The 18,259-nt window shown below is 31.7% G+C and overlaps 1 protein-coding gene across 4 annotated transcripts; it reads right to left on the reverse strand.

Annotated features, from left to right (window-relative positions):
- Positions 1–256: 256 nt before the first annotated feature.
- On the reverse strand, positions 257–9,463 carry LOC132743283 (uncharacterized protein C7orf57 homolog). 4 transcript variants are annotated; one of them, XM_060731815.1, is made up of 9 exons: positions 9,308–9,432; positions 8,433–8,465; positions 7,243–7,419; positions 6,980–7,103; positions 5,999–6,289; positions 5,140–5,169; positions 2,257–2,487; positions 850–981; positions 257–364 (listed from the first exon to the last, which is right to left on the reverse strand). In XM_060731815.1, the coding sequence occupies exons 1-9, from the start codon at positions 9,336–9,338 to the stop codon at positions 304–306; spliced, it is 1,110 nt and encodes a 369-aa protein (XP_060587798.1). In that variant the 5' UTR covers positions 9,339–9,432; the 3' UTR covers positions 257–303. The 4 variants fall into 4 exon arrangements, with proteins under 4 accessions (XP_060587798.1, XP_060587801.1, XP_060587802.1 ...); XM_060731818.1 differs by lacking the exon at positions 8,433–8,465 and having other exon boundaries at positions 9,308–9,463; XM_060731819.1 differs by lacking the exon at positions 2,257–2,487 and having other exon boundaries at positions 9,308–9,433.
- Between the last annotated feature and the right edge of the window lie 8,796 nt (positions 9,464–18,259).

Below are 18,259 nucleotides of genomic sequence, written 5' to 3' on the forward strand. Positions count from 1 at the left end.
TAAATTCCTCTATTAAGTAAATTTTCCCTTCTTAACATATTACCTCTCTGTTTAATATTATACATTTATCTCAACCTTATGATACATACTTCAATATGTTTAAGTAACTGGATAGATTTGTCAGTAATCCAGCCTTCTCACATAATTATGACATTCCCATAACTGGATTAAATCAGAAATAAATGTCTTGATGTAATATAAATATGTATGTAATTATTTATTATACATACATTCACTATTTAAATTCACTTTATTCACAACAACAATCATGTACAAAATTTGCACTGTATTATGATAAATGTCTTAGTTTATAGGTGCCACTGTGGGTCTCTGTGACTCTATTCTTGCTGGAATATTCTTAAATCTGAAAAAGATATAAATAACATCTTAGCCCTTAATCTTTCTGAGTTTCTTACTTGAACTGTTCAACTTCTGTTTTTGGAACAGTCCATTCTCAATTTCAGGGATATCTAAATAACTAACTAGGTAGGTTGCATTGATACGTTTATAATTGATGCCCTGGCTTAAATTGGGAGCAAAGGTAGTCATTTTAGTTAACAACGTTTATTAATTAACTACAAGAAGAGCGAAATTAAGTGGAGTTTTGCAAGTTTAATTCTTTAAGATTTCTTTTAATCAGGTTACTTTTCATGAACATTTTCAGGTGCAATATTGGGCACCTATAATTTATTGTATATTGAACCACATAAGTGAAAATTTATCCAGTGTAGAAGTCAAGAGTTAGAAAAGTAGAATGGAACAATATTTAAATATTTTCAAGGAAAGTCACTTATAACTCACTGAATTTTATTATTATTTAATACAGATAAAAAGGGAAAAGTAACGCACCTAGTCATCTTAAATGGATCTCTTTGTACGGGTTTTTGTAACTGGGCTTCTCGTAATCTCTGAGTCTCGGTTTGACGTACAGAGTATCCTTGTTTACCCTCAGAGTGCCGAGATGATTGTTGGGTACCTGCTCTGGAAAATAAAATATTTATCTTTTTATTTATGTCATACAAAAATCATAAAAAATATGATATTATTGTAAGCATATCATTACTGTTATGGTTATGTGGCGCCTTACCCAGGTATATACTGATTTAGGTACTCCTAAGGTGCCTAACTGAATGGTGCTTGTATTCATTCAGGCATTTCATGCTAAAACACCTCAGTAAAACCACCAAACTCCTGTATAAATTTTGCATGAAAATCTTAATTGTGATAATAATACTTCTGTTCACTTTAAATAAATCTTCTCATTATAAAGAAATAACAAGAATAGGCCCTGCATGTCCCGGAAATATAAATTACATTGAAATGTTAAAATATGAATCAAGGAGTAAAATGAAAATACCAAAATACTGCTAATATCATAATATATATTAAAATAAGCACAAACAATTCATATACATTTAAAAAAGCACAAACATTTTCTATAAATTTAAGAAAAAGATGTACAAAAACCCCTCCAAACTTTCCTATATATTTTGTAAAGAGATAAAAAATGTGAAAAGCAAATGGGGATAGTGCAATCTAAGGGAGATAACTATCTGTCTTCTATAATGAGTAAACATGTTTAAAATAAATCAAAGAGAGACAACATAGTGAAAATGATATTCAGAGTGTGAATAGATTGTGAATTTTAGTAAAAAAAATTCAAAAAAATCTTTATTTAAACCTTTCTGACATTCCTTCCTCATTTTGGATGAGTTTGAGTTTTTGCTAATATAAAGGTGAAATGCGAACACTGAAGGTGACTCGATGAGAAATATTAATGACAATGTTGATTCAAATTGGCATAGATGAATACATGTTTGTATTGTTAATGCTTAATAAGATTCCTATTTAAATGCACCTGTTCAAAGACTGCCTTCACTGCCAACTGTGACTCAGGAAGCATGAAGTATGCCATTTTTGCATTAATATCCCCCCCCCCAAGACACACCTGCAGAAATATTCAACATTAATTTTTGTGTGTAGTTTATGGAATATGATGATGATGAAAACACAAAACACTTACTCTATAGGAAAGTTTATTTTCAAGGTCAAACCTGACTTAACATTAGATATATGCTAACTTCATTGATACTTCCATACTAATTTTTTCATACAGGGGCGATAAGCTTTTGTGCCATTTAAGGATCACATGTTTAACCACAAGAATTAAGCAATAATTGATTAGCAAAATAACCAGTTTCTCTATCAAACGAAACAAACTTGGATAGCATGCAACTCTTTTGTTTTGTCAAATACCTATCTAAATCTGAATGTACAGCCGCTGAGCGTTTTCCAAAATTTACTTCATACTCCGATCTTATTTTGAATTCATCAGAGTTTGGCGGTATATGGGTCATCTGTCTATGCCTCGTTCGTCCAATTTCCTGTTTCTCCTGCCATGTTTTCAACTCATCTTGCCACTCCCGTTCATATGCGTAGCCGAGAATTTTACTGATTTTAGTCTTATCCGCAGCATCTGTTGCGGGCCTGCCAGTAAAAATATTAGTAAAAGATCTATTCTAAATATAGTGCAATGTATCTAAATATAGTATTTAATTGTGCAAAACAAGTGAAAATAATCCTATTACCTATACCTATTATATAATCCTTCCCAATAATGCCATTCACCTACAGTGCTTTTTTTTAAAGGTAAGTAATAAAATCTGCGGAATTATTTCTGAGTTTTATTTCCCTTTCCCAAAAAAGTATTTACTTTTCCAGTGCATCATTTTCATAAATAATGCACAACCAATAGACAAAAATGGTCAATTTTACCAAAAAGCGAGCAAATTTTTTTTTAGTTTTTAAGTGATAAAGCATTGGACTGTTGTATTGTGCTTAATATATAAAATGGACTGTTTCTAAAAAAATTCTATATTTTCCCCTCTATATATTCCGCTCTCCATGGGCCCGCCACCTTTAAATTGGAAAAAAGCACTGAGGTTCATGAATGACAATTATACAATCATCATATCTAAAGATATGGTATCAATATATATTTTCTTCTGTGATAATAATATTCTGTGAAAGACTACTGTGATTTCATTTGATTTTGTGGGCATTTAAATTTCGTGGTTTTGTCACAAACAAGACATTATTTATGTGCGTTTTCTATTTCATAGATGGTCTTTTTTTTACATATTTAACTAAAATACAAATAATGTAATGCAAAATAATCTTACAGCTGATAAAACAGAATTTTGTTGGATTGGATGTTAGAATTTGCGAAGTAACAAAAACTACGAAATCAATGCCCTATGAATTATAATGATATCACAGTAATTAATCTAATTCAAAAGTGACTTCTCTTACAGTGACAGAGCATTTTTATATGAAATTTCAGTGTAAGGTATAACCAAGAAAAAAGGTCATAAAATCAAAGAAAACTCAAGACCAGTCTAAGAACATTATCATGAATTACCATTGCCTCATTGGTCAATGTTTCTTTCAAAATTAGAAATAAGCCAATCAAAAGCAGGCTTTTTTAAATACAGACTGGTCTTCAAGTTTTTAAACCGTTATAACCTTATTTCCTATATACAGAAGTCTGTCAACACAATATTCTTAAAATTTATTGTCGAATCCAATTTCAAGTGCAACCTTATCCGTGATAAATAAAAAAAACCCCACCAAATTCTTGGGAAAAATTACTACAATATGTGTTAAAATACACTACGTCTCTGTCCCAAATTTGTTACTAAATTTTAAAGCTAAGGTGAAACTTTGATCATCAAGGTCATAGATTAAAGTCATATATAAGATGTAAAAGTCAATACAAATAAGACTTGTAATCTTGACATTGTGGGTTTGATTCCTGGGCTAGCCAACTAAAATTACTAATAAGTCTTAAGGCAATTTTATTTAAAGTAGAAAAACAGCCATAATTATGTCAATTTCATTCAATGCAAAATTCCTAAATTTATCTTTGAAGCAATAAAATGTAATACTTGTCGTCGAAACAAACAATAAATACATTTGTATCTGATGATCATTCTATTCTTAACAAACACATATTTTTATAAAACATGTTATGAAAATTTCACATACTTAAGATAATTTTCACTATCATATATAAATTGCAATAATTTATTTAAATATAAGAAATTTGTAACAAAATTTAACAAAATTCATCTGAGTATTTTTCTTTTTCAAGCTCTGTTAAACAAAAAATGTAAACAAAAACACCATGCCAGCAAAACAAGTAACAAGCAAACAATTTCTAAATAAACACAAAATTAAAGTTTCTGTTGAAAAAAACACACAATTAATTCTTTCAAATTCTAAAACCACTGAACAACTCAATACCATGGGTGCCTGATTTATATCATAATCATGTCATATATGTTGTCACTAGGGAAATGGGGACAATAAATCACAAAACCTGTTGTCGGAAAGGGCCTTTACCAGTTATTTTTGAGAAAAAGGCCCCACGCTTAAATTTTGAAAAATCATGTAACATTTTTGAAAATGTGAGAAATTTTAAGGATATATAGTTGATAAACTACCTTACACATGACTTGTAAGTTTTATTCATCTTCTAATGTGTCTCTTCTGTTTAGAATCTAAGACAAAACAGTTCAATTTCGCTCAGCAGTTGAAACAGTTTGAATTTTTTTTTCTGCAGCTATGGTATTTTGTTTTGTTTGTGTTGTTGTTGAAATTTTGGAAAAGGGATTATTTTGGATTGGGAATGGGGGCTATATATTGGCCATTGTGATAGGGCAAGAATACCCCATCTTCTTTTTGACTTGTAGACACATTGTTGCAATTGACAGCATCTGTGACAATGGCATCATCACAACAAATAATTTATCTATGCATGTATAAAAGCGACCATACATAACAATCCCTTAACCTGCTGAATTTGTGTAATGGATTTGCCCAACTTTGAATGTGGAACAGTCCATTCATAGTTTTAGGGATTTCAATATCACAATACAAAAACTGTCAGCTACCAACAGTATAATGGTTCAGGTTAGTCTGAAAGATGTGCCAACTGGCCTGAACCTATATTTAAGTGGCAAAGACACTTTCAGTTCCAGTTTACACAGTTTCACCAACATGATAATTGTTAGTAACATTTTTGCAAAGTAAAAGACAATGTTATAACTGCTCCTGATGTACTACTTAAATACTTACTTCTTTCTTCTTCTATCTTTTTTGTCTTCCCTTTTTGATAAAATTTATAGTTTGTAAATACTTGTACTTGTTAATAAGAGCTTTACTTACTCATTCTGTGCATTTTTCAACCTTTTTTCAAAGACGGGTCTGACAAACAAGTCTCAAATCCCCATGCCAAATATTGTTTAGATAATTATATATTCAAAGTCCAAATTTTAGTTTTTACGTTTATAATCATTTCTCCCAATTTCAGCATCAGTAATTTTGAAAATTTCCAAACTGAACTAACAAAGACCTGTTCCAAACAAGGTTGAAAGAAGCACTGTCATACTATATATAAGACAAAGGCATTTTGTATTGAAAGCTACTCAGAATGTTTTAAATATTTTACTTTGATGAAAAAAGAAAAACAACAAAAAGAAAACCTCCATTCTGCGTCCCAGCTTACAAAATAATTGCATCCAAAAACAAATTTTTGCAATGATTCCACTGTGAATTATGTCCTCCCAACCTTGTAAATTATTCTTGGCGTTGGATTTTATGTCTGTCACCAACACATATAGTCATATGGGTGCCTGTTCCAGCTTTAAGTTAGTGAAGGAGACTAGGGCTTCATGCAATATTTCAGGCACACTTGGCACTGGTAGAACATTGATGTCCCCCGTATATAGTGCTGGATAGCTTCAACATATGTATTGAAGAATCTAAAATCCTTTGGATTTAGACCTAATGTAACGACAGTGATGGGAAAGTGGTTTGAAGTTAACAACCTTAACCACTCAGACTCACGTATGCCTCACTCCATCATTACTTGTAATAAAAAAAAGAAGATTGCTTCAATTATGCAATAATTTAAAAACTTGATCTAAAGTCTTACATTGGTAAATATTTCAGAGGATGTGGTCCTTTCCCGGGATCTGTCTGGGCGGACTGTGGCTTATTCCTGAGTGCTCTAGGTAACGGCTTATCTCTCCGAACACCATACCCTGGTTTCTTAACTTCCGGTAATTTGACTGTTTTGTCTGTTGCATTATTTCCTGGTTCCCTTTCGAACACTGATAATTTGTCAAATCCCAACGGTCCCCGGCCTGGTCTCATGTATTCTTTATTAGCGTCTTCCTTGTATGCCTCGTGCACCATGTAATCTGGTCGCAGAAAATCATAATCTCTGAAATGGAAAATTTTTTAATTATATAATTATGAATAGTGAGTGTAACTGTTATGAATAGTATTAGTGTTAAAATTTGTTGTTATTAAATGGCACAGCTTTAAGTTCAAATATGATATGAATTTTTAGCTGTCAGTAGGACAACAATGTTAAGAGTCTGGATAATCTAAGTTTTAGAAGGGCTAATTTATCTGTCAAAAATTTGTGTTAGAGTTATGGGCCTTGGACAGTGACCTATTATGCTCTCAACTTAGTGTGTAAAGTTTTAACCCATTCTCTTTAGATACAAACTAAGTGCATGCAAAAACTTTGCCACAGTGTGATCTAAGTCCTCAGTAAACTGTTGAGTCAGTATCTATTTTAAAATTTCCCCTAATAATTGGTGGTTTTGAGCAGACTGAAAGAAGGAACATGATATTACCACAGGAACTTGAAACTCTATAAAATAACCAATGTTAACGATAACATCCAAAAAATATCACTATATAGTATAAATTAATAACTTATTTATACTACATTGTATATAGGGGGTATTTTTCTAATAATATTGTTAGTATTGGTTATTTATGACAGTGTTTCAAGTCCCTGTGATATAACTAATCACCTAATATGACCAAAAAAAATGTAACCAAAAGATCAGAAAGTAACTAAAGGAAAAAGAAATAATTGCTACCAAGTTTTAATATTTACATTTCATTTTTCCTTTTTTCAGCCTCATCTTCCATGGCATTATCTTCTAGATAGAACCATTCATTTCTTGGATAATAAACTGGTTCACGTCTGTTGGCATCATTCTCTTTTATTTGTAATAAATCTAGAAAAAAGAAAACATTAAAATATCTGTATAACTTTAAAAATAAAACATGAAATTCTATCTTAAATTCATGACAGGTCATTATCTATATTAAAAGAACTATACGTAAGAAAATTTTATGATCGTAAATTTTACTAACTTGCTCTTCCGCCTTGTTTCGCAAGCCTGATATATTTTGTGTCCGAGTCTCTAAACAATGGTCTTGGAGGATCCTCCGGCGTACCATCATCCTCGGCAAGGCCAGGAACCTGTGACATTGGAGGATATAGAACTGGTTCCTTGTTCCGCCTTGCTGCAGGTGCATGGTAAAACCAGCCTGTTAAAATGATGAGAAAGTCAAATTTATGTAATAGTTAATAAACATATAGGTTAAGTTTTATTTACCAACTCTAGTTCATGTAATACATAAAATAAAGAGAAATTATCTTCATAAATACATTAATTAATAAATTAATGCTTTCTAAATTCATACAAGTTCTGAGGAAAGCACTTATCTAATGTGTCTAAATAGATAAAAAAAAAAACAAAAAAAAACTGAGTACTGAATTGTGTTACAATTAACAAAAAAATGTCTTGACTCAGTGCAAACAACATTTAAATTTATATTTTGAAAAGTTGCATAAAACAAAAATAGCTCCATAAATAAAAGAACAGCTCTTTAATAATGCTGGTCAAATTCACGCAAGTTCTGCCCAATTGTGATTGTGTAGGTGTATTGTAGATAAAAAAGAAGCAAAGATTTTAAACACGAATTACACAACACAGAAAATACCATAGGCCTTTGTGCCTGCAAATGATAATAAACACTTTAGTGAGATAAGAATTTAAGTCCATCACGATCTCAGATGTAAACATGATGAAGTAACTAAGCTAAATACCTGATAATGATTCAATGAACTATTAAAGCAGTAAATTATTGCGACTCTTTAAATTGGTGATAAATTTTGTTGTTGTCGTAAAAATACAAAAATTACATCCAATAATTTTATTAATGTATATTATGATAAAAATATGAGTATTACTAAGATCAACAAAGGAATGCAACAAAGACATTCTTAATTGTTCTAAGCTTATTCTAAAATACAATGGCATTCAGACATACAATGTAAATGAATGATGAAGAAAGAAAAAACTTTTGTGCTGCAAAAATTGCAAAAAAGAAAAAGACCTTTAATAACTATTAGCTGTAGTCAAAGTTTTCTGCACAAGTGAAAAATACAAAATAAATTCCATTTGCAAAATGCAGAGAAGAAACATCACAATATGTCAAGTAACAATTTAAGGAACCCTCAACACAAATTCTCATTACAATACAAACTCTAACTCTACCTTGAAGGTCGTTATAATCGTCTGTGTACTCCTCTTTAAAATTTAAAACAACAACAATGTAATCTATTATAAATAATTTAATAATAACACTTCAATACATAATTGTCATTGCACCTTGAAATATCAAAGCACAGTGAAAGCACCTTTTTTACATGGTACTGTTGTGATTACTGATAAAGGATCCTTCAAACAGCCTAGTTGTTTAGTTAATACTTTAGCATTTATAATCAATAGATCTCAGCTTTAAACCATGGTAATTGTGAAATACAAATGCTCAGAGAGGTTACAGAATTATAATACAAAAGACTTGGTTTCAATATTATTTTAAAATCTTAACTTTATTGTATGCTGATTTTCCTGGAGAGACACTATATCAAAATTTTAACTCTTTATTTATGTTTGACATTAACTGAATCCCTCTCTAAATAGACCCAGAGTTTAACTTATATTTGTGAATTTCTGAGTGAACTGATAGCGCATGCACAAATTGATATTTCAACTCACATTAGTGCATCTCACATACTTCTTTCTGTTTGCTGATGTACCAAATAATTTAAATACTCATATTTGAGTACACATGTAAACAGTCTTTAAAAATTGTTAAACTTTTATAGGATCTGGAATAGGATACATCAATTTTAAATGCATAAAAACGATTCCACTTCAAGATGATGTTGCTAACATTATCAAGAATTGCCAGTGTCTTTTTGTATTAAAGCAATATGTTTGAACATTATGATTTATAAACAGGGATCAATTTTGGACACATTTGGCTTATCCGAATTCTATTACACTTGAACAAATTTAAACTCGTATTTTTGTTATTTCATCGTGATTATCGATACATTGCAGTAAAAATCAAAATTTATTGTTACCTGCTTCATTTTGGTTCGGATTTGTTGCCATTTTAACGATAACAATTGAATTTCAACGTTTTTTTTAAAAATCCGATCTTGTTTTATGTAGCAATAGTTTGGTCGTAACTTGGCAACGCAGAGCTAGTCAGCTGTGTCCGCCTATTCGATAATATATTATACTTTTCACGCAGTATATTTTTAATTGTAGTATTTTTTCAAAGTTTAAATTTCACATTTTATTCAAAAATTCAATAAATAATTCATAATTAATTGAAAATAATCGCATTATTGATTGATTGAAGTTCGAAACTAAATTACAGTAGACGAAAATTATTGTATCGTTGTCATCCATTGTAACAACCGGCGCCTCCCCACCATTTCCCAATAAAACTGAAGGAAAACACGGCGCCCCGTACTCACTTCTTCATTTCTTTATCAATTTAAATAATTTTGATATCAAATGAAAAAAAATTCATGAGCTCTCTAGGAATTTAGCAGGAAGATTAAAATTATTTTCAAAGTTTACAGTACATTTCCCCCTCTGAAAACCACACTGAAATTCTAGCTGTGAGAAAAACTCGGCGCCCCTATTCTTAATTTCTCAAACAATTTTAATAATTTTGATAAAAAATCAAATATTACTTTATAATTTCTCCAGGGATGCCTTTAAAATACAAATGAATTAAGTGAAAGTATGAAAAAACCATTTTTTTTTTTACTTTTTCCTCTGAAAACAACACTGAAATTCGGTAAGAATGAACACGGCACCCCTCTAGTAACTTCTTTATTTCTTAACCAATTTTGATAATTCTGGTAACAAATGTATGATTACTTCATAAGTAGAAGTATTAAAATTTCTGTTTAAACACTTTTTCCTCTGAAAACCACACTCTAGCTGAAATAAGGGAACCACGGTGTCCCCTATTGATAGAGGATATTCAAGTTTTTTCTATAAATACATGATTTATTTTCATTGAGTGGTATGAAAATAAATATTCCATGAGTGGCGGTAGCCACGAGTGAAATATGGTAATTTTCATGCCACAAGATGAAAATAAATCATGTATTTATAGAAAAAACTTGAATTTTCTGTTTATTATATACATTTTTCTCTTTTTTGATATTAAAATTTGAAAGATTTTCCCGTACTGGCAGAATTTAAAAGAAAGTAGTCTGACAAGACACCAGTGAAAATACGGAAAATATGTTTCACTGCAGTGAAAAATAAATTTTTACAGTGAAAATACGGAAAATGAAAATACGCATTTTATTTCATCAATATTTCTCAATATTTCATTTATAAGTATATAATAAACTTCTTTATTTTTTAAAACCAATATTAAAAATATTTTTGTATCAAATGGAATATTTGTTTATAAGCTTTCTAGGGATAACTTTTGAAATGAAATTGAATTAAGAAGAAGTTTTAAACAATTTGTTTCAAAGTTTATCTCGTTTCCTCTGAAAACCACACTCTGAGATTCGGTTAGAAAAACTTTGCTCCTCCCTTTTAAATCTATATCAATTAATTGATTTTCAAATGTTTGCAGTAGAATAAAAATATTCTTCATTTATTACTAAAAGAATCTCATTCAAAGTTGCATATAAATCGTTACGGAAAAAAAGTACTCTTTTCGGAAAGGAAAACACGTCTATTTATTTTTCATTTCGATATATAATGACCTTTCCATTTATTGGTTGATTTAAAAAATTATTATAATGACTCACTTGAAGTCGGTCTTTTTCCAAATCGCGTATATATTTCTCCATATAACGAAATGAAAATTTGGAGCAAAATAATACATGTAGTTACCATAATCATTTTAAATTGAATAAATTGTCGTGATGTTAAAATCAGTTGAAACTGTTTAAAACACCATTCGTGCTATTACGTTGCGGATTAGAAATTCCATAAGTTTCGAGGTTCCTATATATAAAATTCTTTACAGCAATATAGGCCTAAGGCACAAAGCTATTACGCAACAAAATTGGTTGTTTATTTTTCCTCGATTCAAGAGTTCCGCGTGACATGGTCTTTTTTGACCTGTGACTTGTACCGTCTCCATACAACGTGTAAAATGTTTAATAAAAAAACAGCATTTTCTGCCATAAGAATGTATCAGTTTGCAGGTTCTTCTTTTCAGCCATATAAGGCATACTGCTCTAGCTCAAAGAAAATGACCTCCAAAATATCGCGACGCATGGTTGTTTATTTGGAATGTAATTTGGATATTGAGATGAACGCAAGCATTATAGCACGAAATTACAAGAAATCTCGCCATGTACTGTGAGTCACGCAACAATGAACGCTACGTACACATACAAAAAATTTAGTCATCCAGTAAATTGTATTATTTCCAAGATTTTTATAAAAACAAAACCCGTTTAAGAGGTTCGTAGAACTCAAATATATTTGAATACAACGATTTTTAACGTATATGTCTCCATTCTAAAACCGTCATTTTCCGATGTTACTAAAAAAAGCACACTAGTAACAGCGGAAAAATGACGGTTTTAGAATCGAGACAACTACGTTAAAAATCGTTGTATTCAATTAAATTTGAGTTCTACAAACCTCTCAAACGTTATTTCAAGTGCCTATGATTTGTTCCGACATATCATTATACTACATACATCTCGTGAAAAGTACTAACTGCTTTTACCATTTATCTAATTTTCAATTTTACCGTTTTGGGCGTTCTTGCTCAAACGACGAAAATATTTCACCCTTTGATTATTGTATAAATATCTAAACATCCCGTATTGATTTCTAATATAAATGTGAGCACGAGAACAATCGCTTAAAATTACGTCATATTAAAACTGTCACAGTGCCCAAAACGTGATATAAATAGATAAAAAGATAAGGCTATATTGTCCTGCTTAATTTCTTGTCACAAAATATAGGTTTAAATCTATATCAGTGCTATAGAAAATAAATATTGGTGCTATAGAAAATAAGTAGTCAAATATTTACATATTGGTTAGTGACAACATGTTTTGGGCCATCGATTTAGGTAAGAATTGTAAATGGGGGTGTGCAGTATCAAATTTTATTAGAAAACACTTTTGATTGGTACAAACATTTATATAAAAACAATGATGGAGAATTTAAATTTGGCGACGAAAAAAAATCTTAATGGACACAGTTGAAAGAAGTCACTGTGTTAATCACATTAAAGCAATAAGTGTTGAAACTTTCAATTTCGTGATGATACATTTTACTTAAAGTGTTAATTTGCAAGGAAAATGTACTGTTATTTGACTATATATTTTCTAAAAAGACAATCCAAAGTTTTTCCAATTAATGTTGAAAATTTGTAGCTAGATTACATCTAATGAACGCTATATTGTGAGTATTATGCACTTATTATAATTGTCTTTATTTTTTATTCATTTCACATAATTATATAATAAGTTATTAATAAAGTTATCGGTTTATTGCTGCGTGATCGTAAAAGGCGGCTAAATGAGTTTGAATAACTGGTGTCAATGCATCTCTTAGCTCTAGTAGGTGAGGTAGTTATGACCCCTGGTGTTGCAGAGATTTGTTACACCCGAGATTAACTAAAATCATCTTTCCCGTTTCGGCGCCATGAGACCTTTGCTATGTTAGTGCGCCGTAAAACTTAACAAACAAATATTGCTATCGTATATCTGTAAGTAAACTGTTGGGAATGTCAGGCCATGCTTGGTCAGATTACATGGATGTGCAGGCTGTCATGGCTGAATAGATGCTTTTTACATAATAACTGTTAAAGTGTTAGACTTCTAGCTGTAAAAAGTTGCCCCGTACTTCACGTCAGTGTTGTTATATTTTTCTGGTCCTTCGGGATCATTGATACCAGCACTATTAAGTGTTGAGAATTGAGTACCGCTCAAGCCGGTGCTAGGGGGCGTGAGGGATGTTGCACTTATTCAGTATTCCTCATGTACAGACTCAATCAAACCGAGTCTGCAAATCTTATGTAATTTTGTTGTGATTAATGCTTCCGAGGGATCACTTTCTTCCCAGATTTCTATTCATTTTTTAAATGATTACGGACATTTAAAGAATATCTTAAAGAAGCATATTTTCAAAGAACAGTAGATATTAATAATTATTGTATATAAATAATATTTTCAGTAACTCTGATTGCATTTGTGCTGTTGCAATTCGCGACCACGACATCATTTACCACGTGCGAAGACATTGATGCAATAGCGTGCAAGGACATGTATTCTCAGAACCTTCAAATCTGTGACGACACCATACTCAGCAACACGGCATGTCCTAAATTATGCAACAAATGTCGTGAGTTAAATTTTCCTTATCACAAATTAGTAATGCATTGCTATATAAATGTTTATCATGTCTACCTTTACATGTAGTTTAAATAATAAAAATGTACATGTTTAATTTATATTTCAGACGTTTGCTACTTAGAATGAAAGCATATGCACGGTTAAAGAAAGCATATGTAAAATCATAATTATGTACAGTTGAAGAATGACAACATCAAAAGCATACAGTGTTAATTTCATTTTTAAAAACCAATTACAGTTAAAATTCTACATCGCATTTAGAATTATGTTGTTCCCATAATATCATGTTGAATTCTCAGAAGAGCTGTTACATAAAATGCTTTTTTTTATTCAAACGCACAACATGTCAACATATTAATATTTCCTTCGTTTCAAAGGAATGGCAAACATGAATTTTATAACATTTAAATAATGGTATTAGAGATGTCAGATGCTTACTACTAAAGAAAGTTACGCGGAATACGGATTTATTTGTCACTGTTTTGTTACTGTATTTAATGCCAAAAAGCAACAGATAGCTCGTAAAAATTGGCAATGAGTATATATTTCTGAGCTATAACATTTTTCTTTCACACAAGATTTTGGAATTATTCTTTAGAAACTAAAAACATGTAACGTAAACACTATAAATCTGGGATTCGAACGTTTGAACAAATTACGTCTTTTTGATACTATGACTATGGGAACTAAAAATCGTACTCTGTACTGCTTCAATGCGTTTCTATATTTGGTGCTAAATAAAAAAAAGACTTCAGAAATAGTACCGGTTATCTTTTTGTTTACATGTGTCGCCTTTCGACTTCATCATTTCTTATGTCACAGGTCACGAGGAGAAGCCATCCTGACTATAAGCAAGACAGAGGCGTTAGTTGTAGAGTGGTTAAAGTCATCGATTTTGAATCACTTGCTCCTTACGGTTGTAAGTTCGAATCGCACCAGAGACTTCGAATTCTTTCATGTGAGTAAGCATTCTAGCTGACTTACGGGACGTCGGTGGTTCTACTCAGGTGTTTGTGCCAGCATTTAGTTTCGCCAGTTATCCTTTTAAGGACATACGGGCTTTTGGAATGCCATTTTACCAAAGTTGTTCACTGTACTTACAAATTCGATCGCTTTCTACTAACATTTTTGTTCTGCTTGATCATGGCGGTGCCCCAAGATAGGTAGGTGTACGACCTCTAAAATTGTACCCTCTATGAGTGGAATGAATGGTTTTACAAATTATATTTTCAGCGTTGGTATGCTATAACTGCAACATGACATCTGGTACAAACAACTGCAATTTAAACACATGCGCTACTGGAGAGGTCAGTAAAACACGTTTTGTAACGTATTTTAGTGAAATCAGCAGACGTAAAAGCTTCTAACACCGTCCTATTGGTTTGGAAACAAAACAATACAATAAAGAGCTATGCCATTTGAACTCCGACGATGTGTAGACTGTCCGATTTCAAAATTGAGTTTAATTAGATTAGGCATTTCATGCATTTTATATGAACATTTCAATACGGCCATTTCCAATGTTATCGTCAACAAATGTCATGTGACTACCCACGCTGATATCAGTCCGTCAAGATATATCTTAATATTTTTGTATTTGTATATACCGGTATTTTATCTGTTTCTTTAATTATAGACCGTGTATATTTAGTGTTTGCTGTTAATATTTAATTTCAGGTATGTGTAACATTATCAGACGCTATATACTGGTGCCCACAAGTTTACTTTACGATGTGCAGACAAATCGGTAGATTTTATTGTCTTTTGATTTTTTATTGGTCAAACTGTATATTAATTATAAAAAAATAGTCCATGCTTTTGTTTCCAATGATGCAAAGATGTGGAAAAGAACCATCGCTTGCAATTTGCAAACTAGTTTATAAATTAGTACCTGAAGATGTTTTTGAACGCAAACTTATTTCCATTGACTGGATTGTAGTACTCGTTTAATTTACCTTTGTAAATTACACTTTAAACATAAAATAACAATTATAGTTCACACGAATAAGTGCTTGGCACGTTTTATGTGTTATAAAAGAAACATAAACTTCTTTAAGGTTTGTGGAACAGCCGGGTGGATTAAATGTTGCTCCGAACCCCTTTGTAATGACCCAAGTGTTCTTACCACGCCGATAACACCAAAAACAACCACCACTTCATTCACTACAGACATGACAACTCCAATCACAACAGGAAGAACAGCAACTACAACAACTACCATTAAAACAACACCAGTGACAACAATGTCCACAACAACAGTGACAACAATGTTAAAAACAACAGTGACAGCAACAGGAAATACTGCTACATTTACACCGACGACTTCAGCAAAACGAGGTTTAATTTACAAAACGTCATAAAATATGGGTGCCTTTTACGACTACATGTATTTACAAAAATCTTAATTCTTTCAAAAAAGACACCTATGTACGAGCAAATATTGAAGTAGTTTATAAAAATAGACAATATTTTCTTTGATTAGAACAAAAATAGTCATGTCTGTCTTGTAATATGCTCTTTAATGCATTATAGCAACATTAATTAGTACAGCAGACAGACGACAAACAAACAGAACAACAACAACAACGAATCTGATATATCTGTAGTATTTTTATATATTTATTTTTAAATATTGATATACATTTGATGCTTTACTTTCAACATGTCATAAAGATATCATTTTCGTCGTGGATGAGTCCCCGTCAATGTCACCTTATTGGACACACATGATATCATTCGCCAAGAGTTTAGTACAGCAAATAAATATCGGTGGTGTCAGTGGATCGCGCCTTTCCTTTACCACGTTTACTTCCACTGCCAACACCAGATGGCAACTAAACTCGTAAGAGTATTCAGTAAATCTCTAAATCATGAACTTCTAGTGTACAATTATTTTTTTTTTCATTTTATTTCATTTTATTAAAAGTGACAATATTGTAGAACCTTGCAAGGTAATGTAAATGACTTACCTATCTAGATGCCTGTATGCACTTACATGCCTGACTAATGAATGGATTAGTTTCACCTATTCAATGTGCATTCAGCACCAATGGCTGCTTCTATAGGAATAATCAAAATCCCTTGGCCCTTCGCAGTCAGGGGTTACAGCCAATCAAAGGTCATATAACGTATACTCACGTTCTCAACCTATTCCTACCAAGGTCCGTGAGTACTATATACTAATACAATATATTAAATGTATACGAGCAATTTTCGATGGTAACATTTCTTCGACAATTTAATTTGATTTATTGTAAGACATTTTAAGAATGAATCAATTAAAGTAAATTGCATTTAAGTACTCTTTCATGACTGAGAGAACTACTTTCTTTTCAGATACGCTACTGCCTCAGGTTTAGAACGTGTTTTGGCAGATGCTAGGCGAAATGGAATCTACGGGGCTGATAATTTGGTAGGAGTAAAGTATGTTAACAATCAAGCACTCTCCAGAGCAAACGGAAACAGGCGTGATGCTTCTGATGTCGTGATTTTCATTTCGGGAGACAATGTGCTATCCCCAACTCTAGATATGACCGCTCAAGTACAAAGCAATGAGACGGCCGCTCTATATGAGCACTTTAAAAATATCATAGCTATTGGAATTGGAAGTACAGTTAATACACACCAGATGTCGCTCATTGCAACCGGAAGTTAACACATGTTTTTCATTCCTCCCGGAAGTGACTTCAAAAACATTGAAAACAAAGTGTTACATCTTATATGCGATATATAACTAGTAGAGGTTGCTCTAAACTAGTGAAACTTAATCAATATTGCACTGATTAATGTATTTTTTATAAATTCATTGTGATTGTTGTATAAATTAATTAACTATCTCTATCATAGTTTATATTATGACTTAGTTTAGACATGCTGCCGGCTTTTTAAATTTTCTTTTGACGTCTTGTTTGTAATGTAGCTGCTTGTAGGGAATCACCAAGAATCCCTTGCGGCTCTTTGTCGTCAGGGGAGACTACGAAACAGATATACTAACGTACTCAACCTATCTCATACCAATAGGAGGCAGCTATCAATTAAAAGACTGCTAGGACTCAATGAAAATACCGGTACTTTCAAAGTAATCAATGCATTCATCATCATTAAATCTTAATCGCACCAAAGATGGGTTGTTTGACATCCGCTTCTGGTTCAGTGATGACAACTGCTTTTTAAAAGGTTAATTTAGAAATAAAACCACCACTTTTAGAGGTCAGAAATTGTACACAAACCGATTAGCATTGAGTTTCAAGAAACTTCTTTAGAATTTTGCAAGTAATTTTACGTCTTTGTGTCGTATCGTATTGATTTTCCCATAGAGTTACATTATGCTAAAGAAGTCCCTTTTCTAGGAGAATGAAATGCCTGACACATTAAAATGATCTTTTTAAATATGGGTAGCCAACCATTTTTTTAAATGACTTCTAAGAATATAGCCCATCTTTTCATTTACATTTTCTGCTGAACACAGGACTGACATACTCCTTTTATTAATTCAAATATATATAAGTCACAAGTCACAAACTATCCTAGAGACTCATGAAACATTTCTTTTTTTAAAGAAAACAATGTAGTGTTAGTTTCTTAATTAGTTTTCCTTCTTAAAAACACCACATTTTCATCCAATCACCTGATGTTCCGTTGAAACTTTTTGTTTTCCCTAGCCAA

The sequence above is a fragment of the Ruditapes philippinarum genome, unplaced genomic scaffold (assembly GCF_026571515.1).
Source record: "Ruditapes philippinarum isolate M1 unplaced genomic scaffold, ASM2657151v2 ctg331_1_1_1_1, whole genome shotgun sequence".
NCBI classification, from domain to species: domain Eukaryota; kingdom Metazoa; phylum Mollusca; class Bivalvia; order Venerida; family Veneridae; genus Ruditapes; species Ruditapes philippinarum.

Excerpts from the sequence above, each read along its gene's own strand:
- LOC132743283 (XM_060731815.1), bottom strand. The coding sequence starts at position 9,338 with ATGGCAACAAATCCGAACCAAAATGAAGCAG. Across the intron at positions 7,420-8,432 it reads CGATTATAACGACCTTCAAG|GCTGGTTTTACCATGCACCT; the intron begins GTAGAGTTAGAG and ends TCATTTTAACAG. Across the intron at positions 6,290-6,979 it reads GAAAAAAGGAAAAATGAAAT|AGATTATGATTTTCTGCGAC; the intron begins GTAAATATTAAA and ends TTTCCATTTCAG.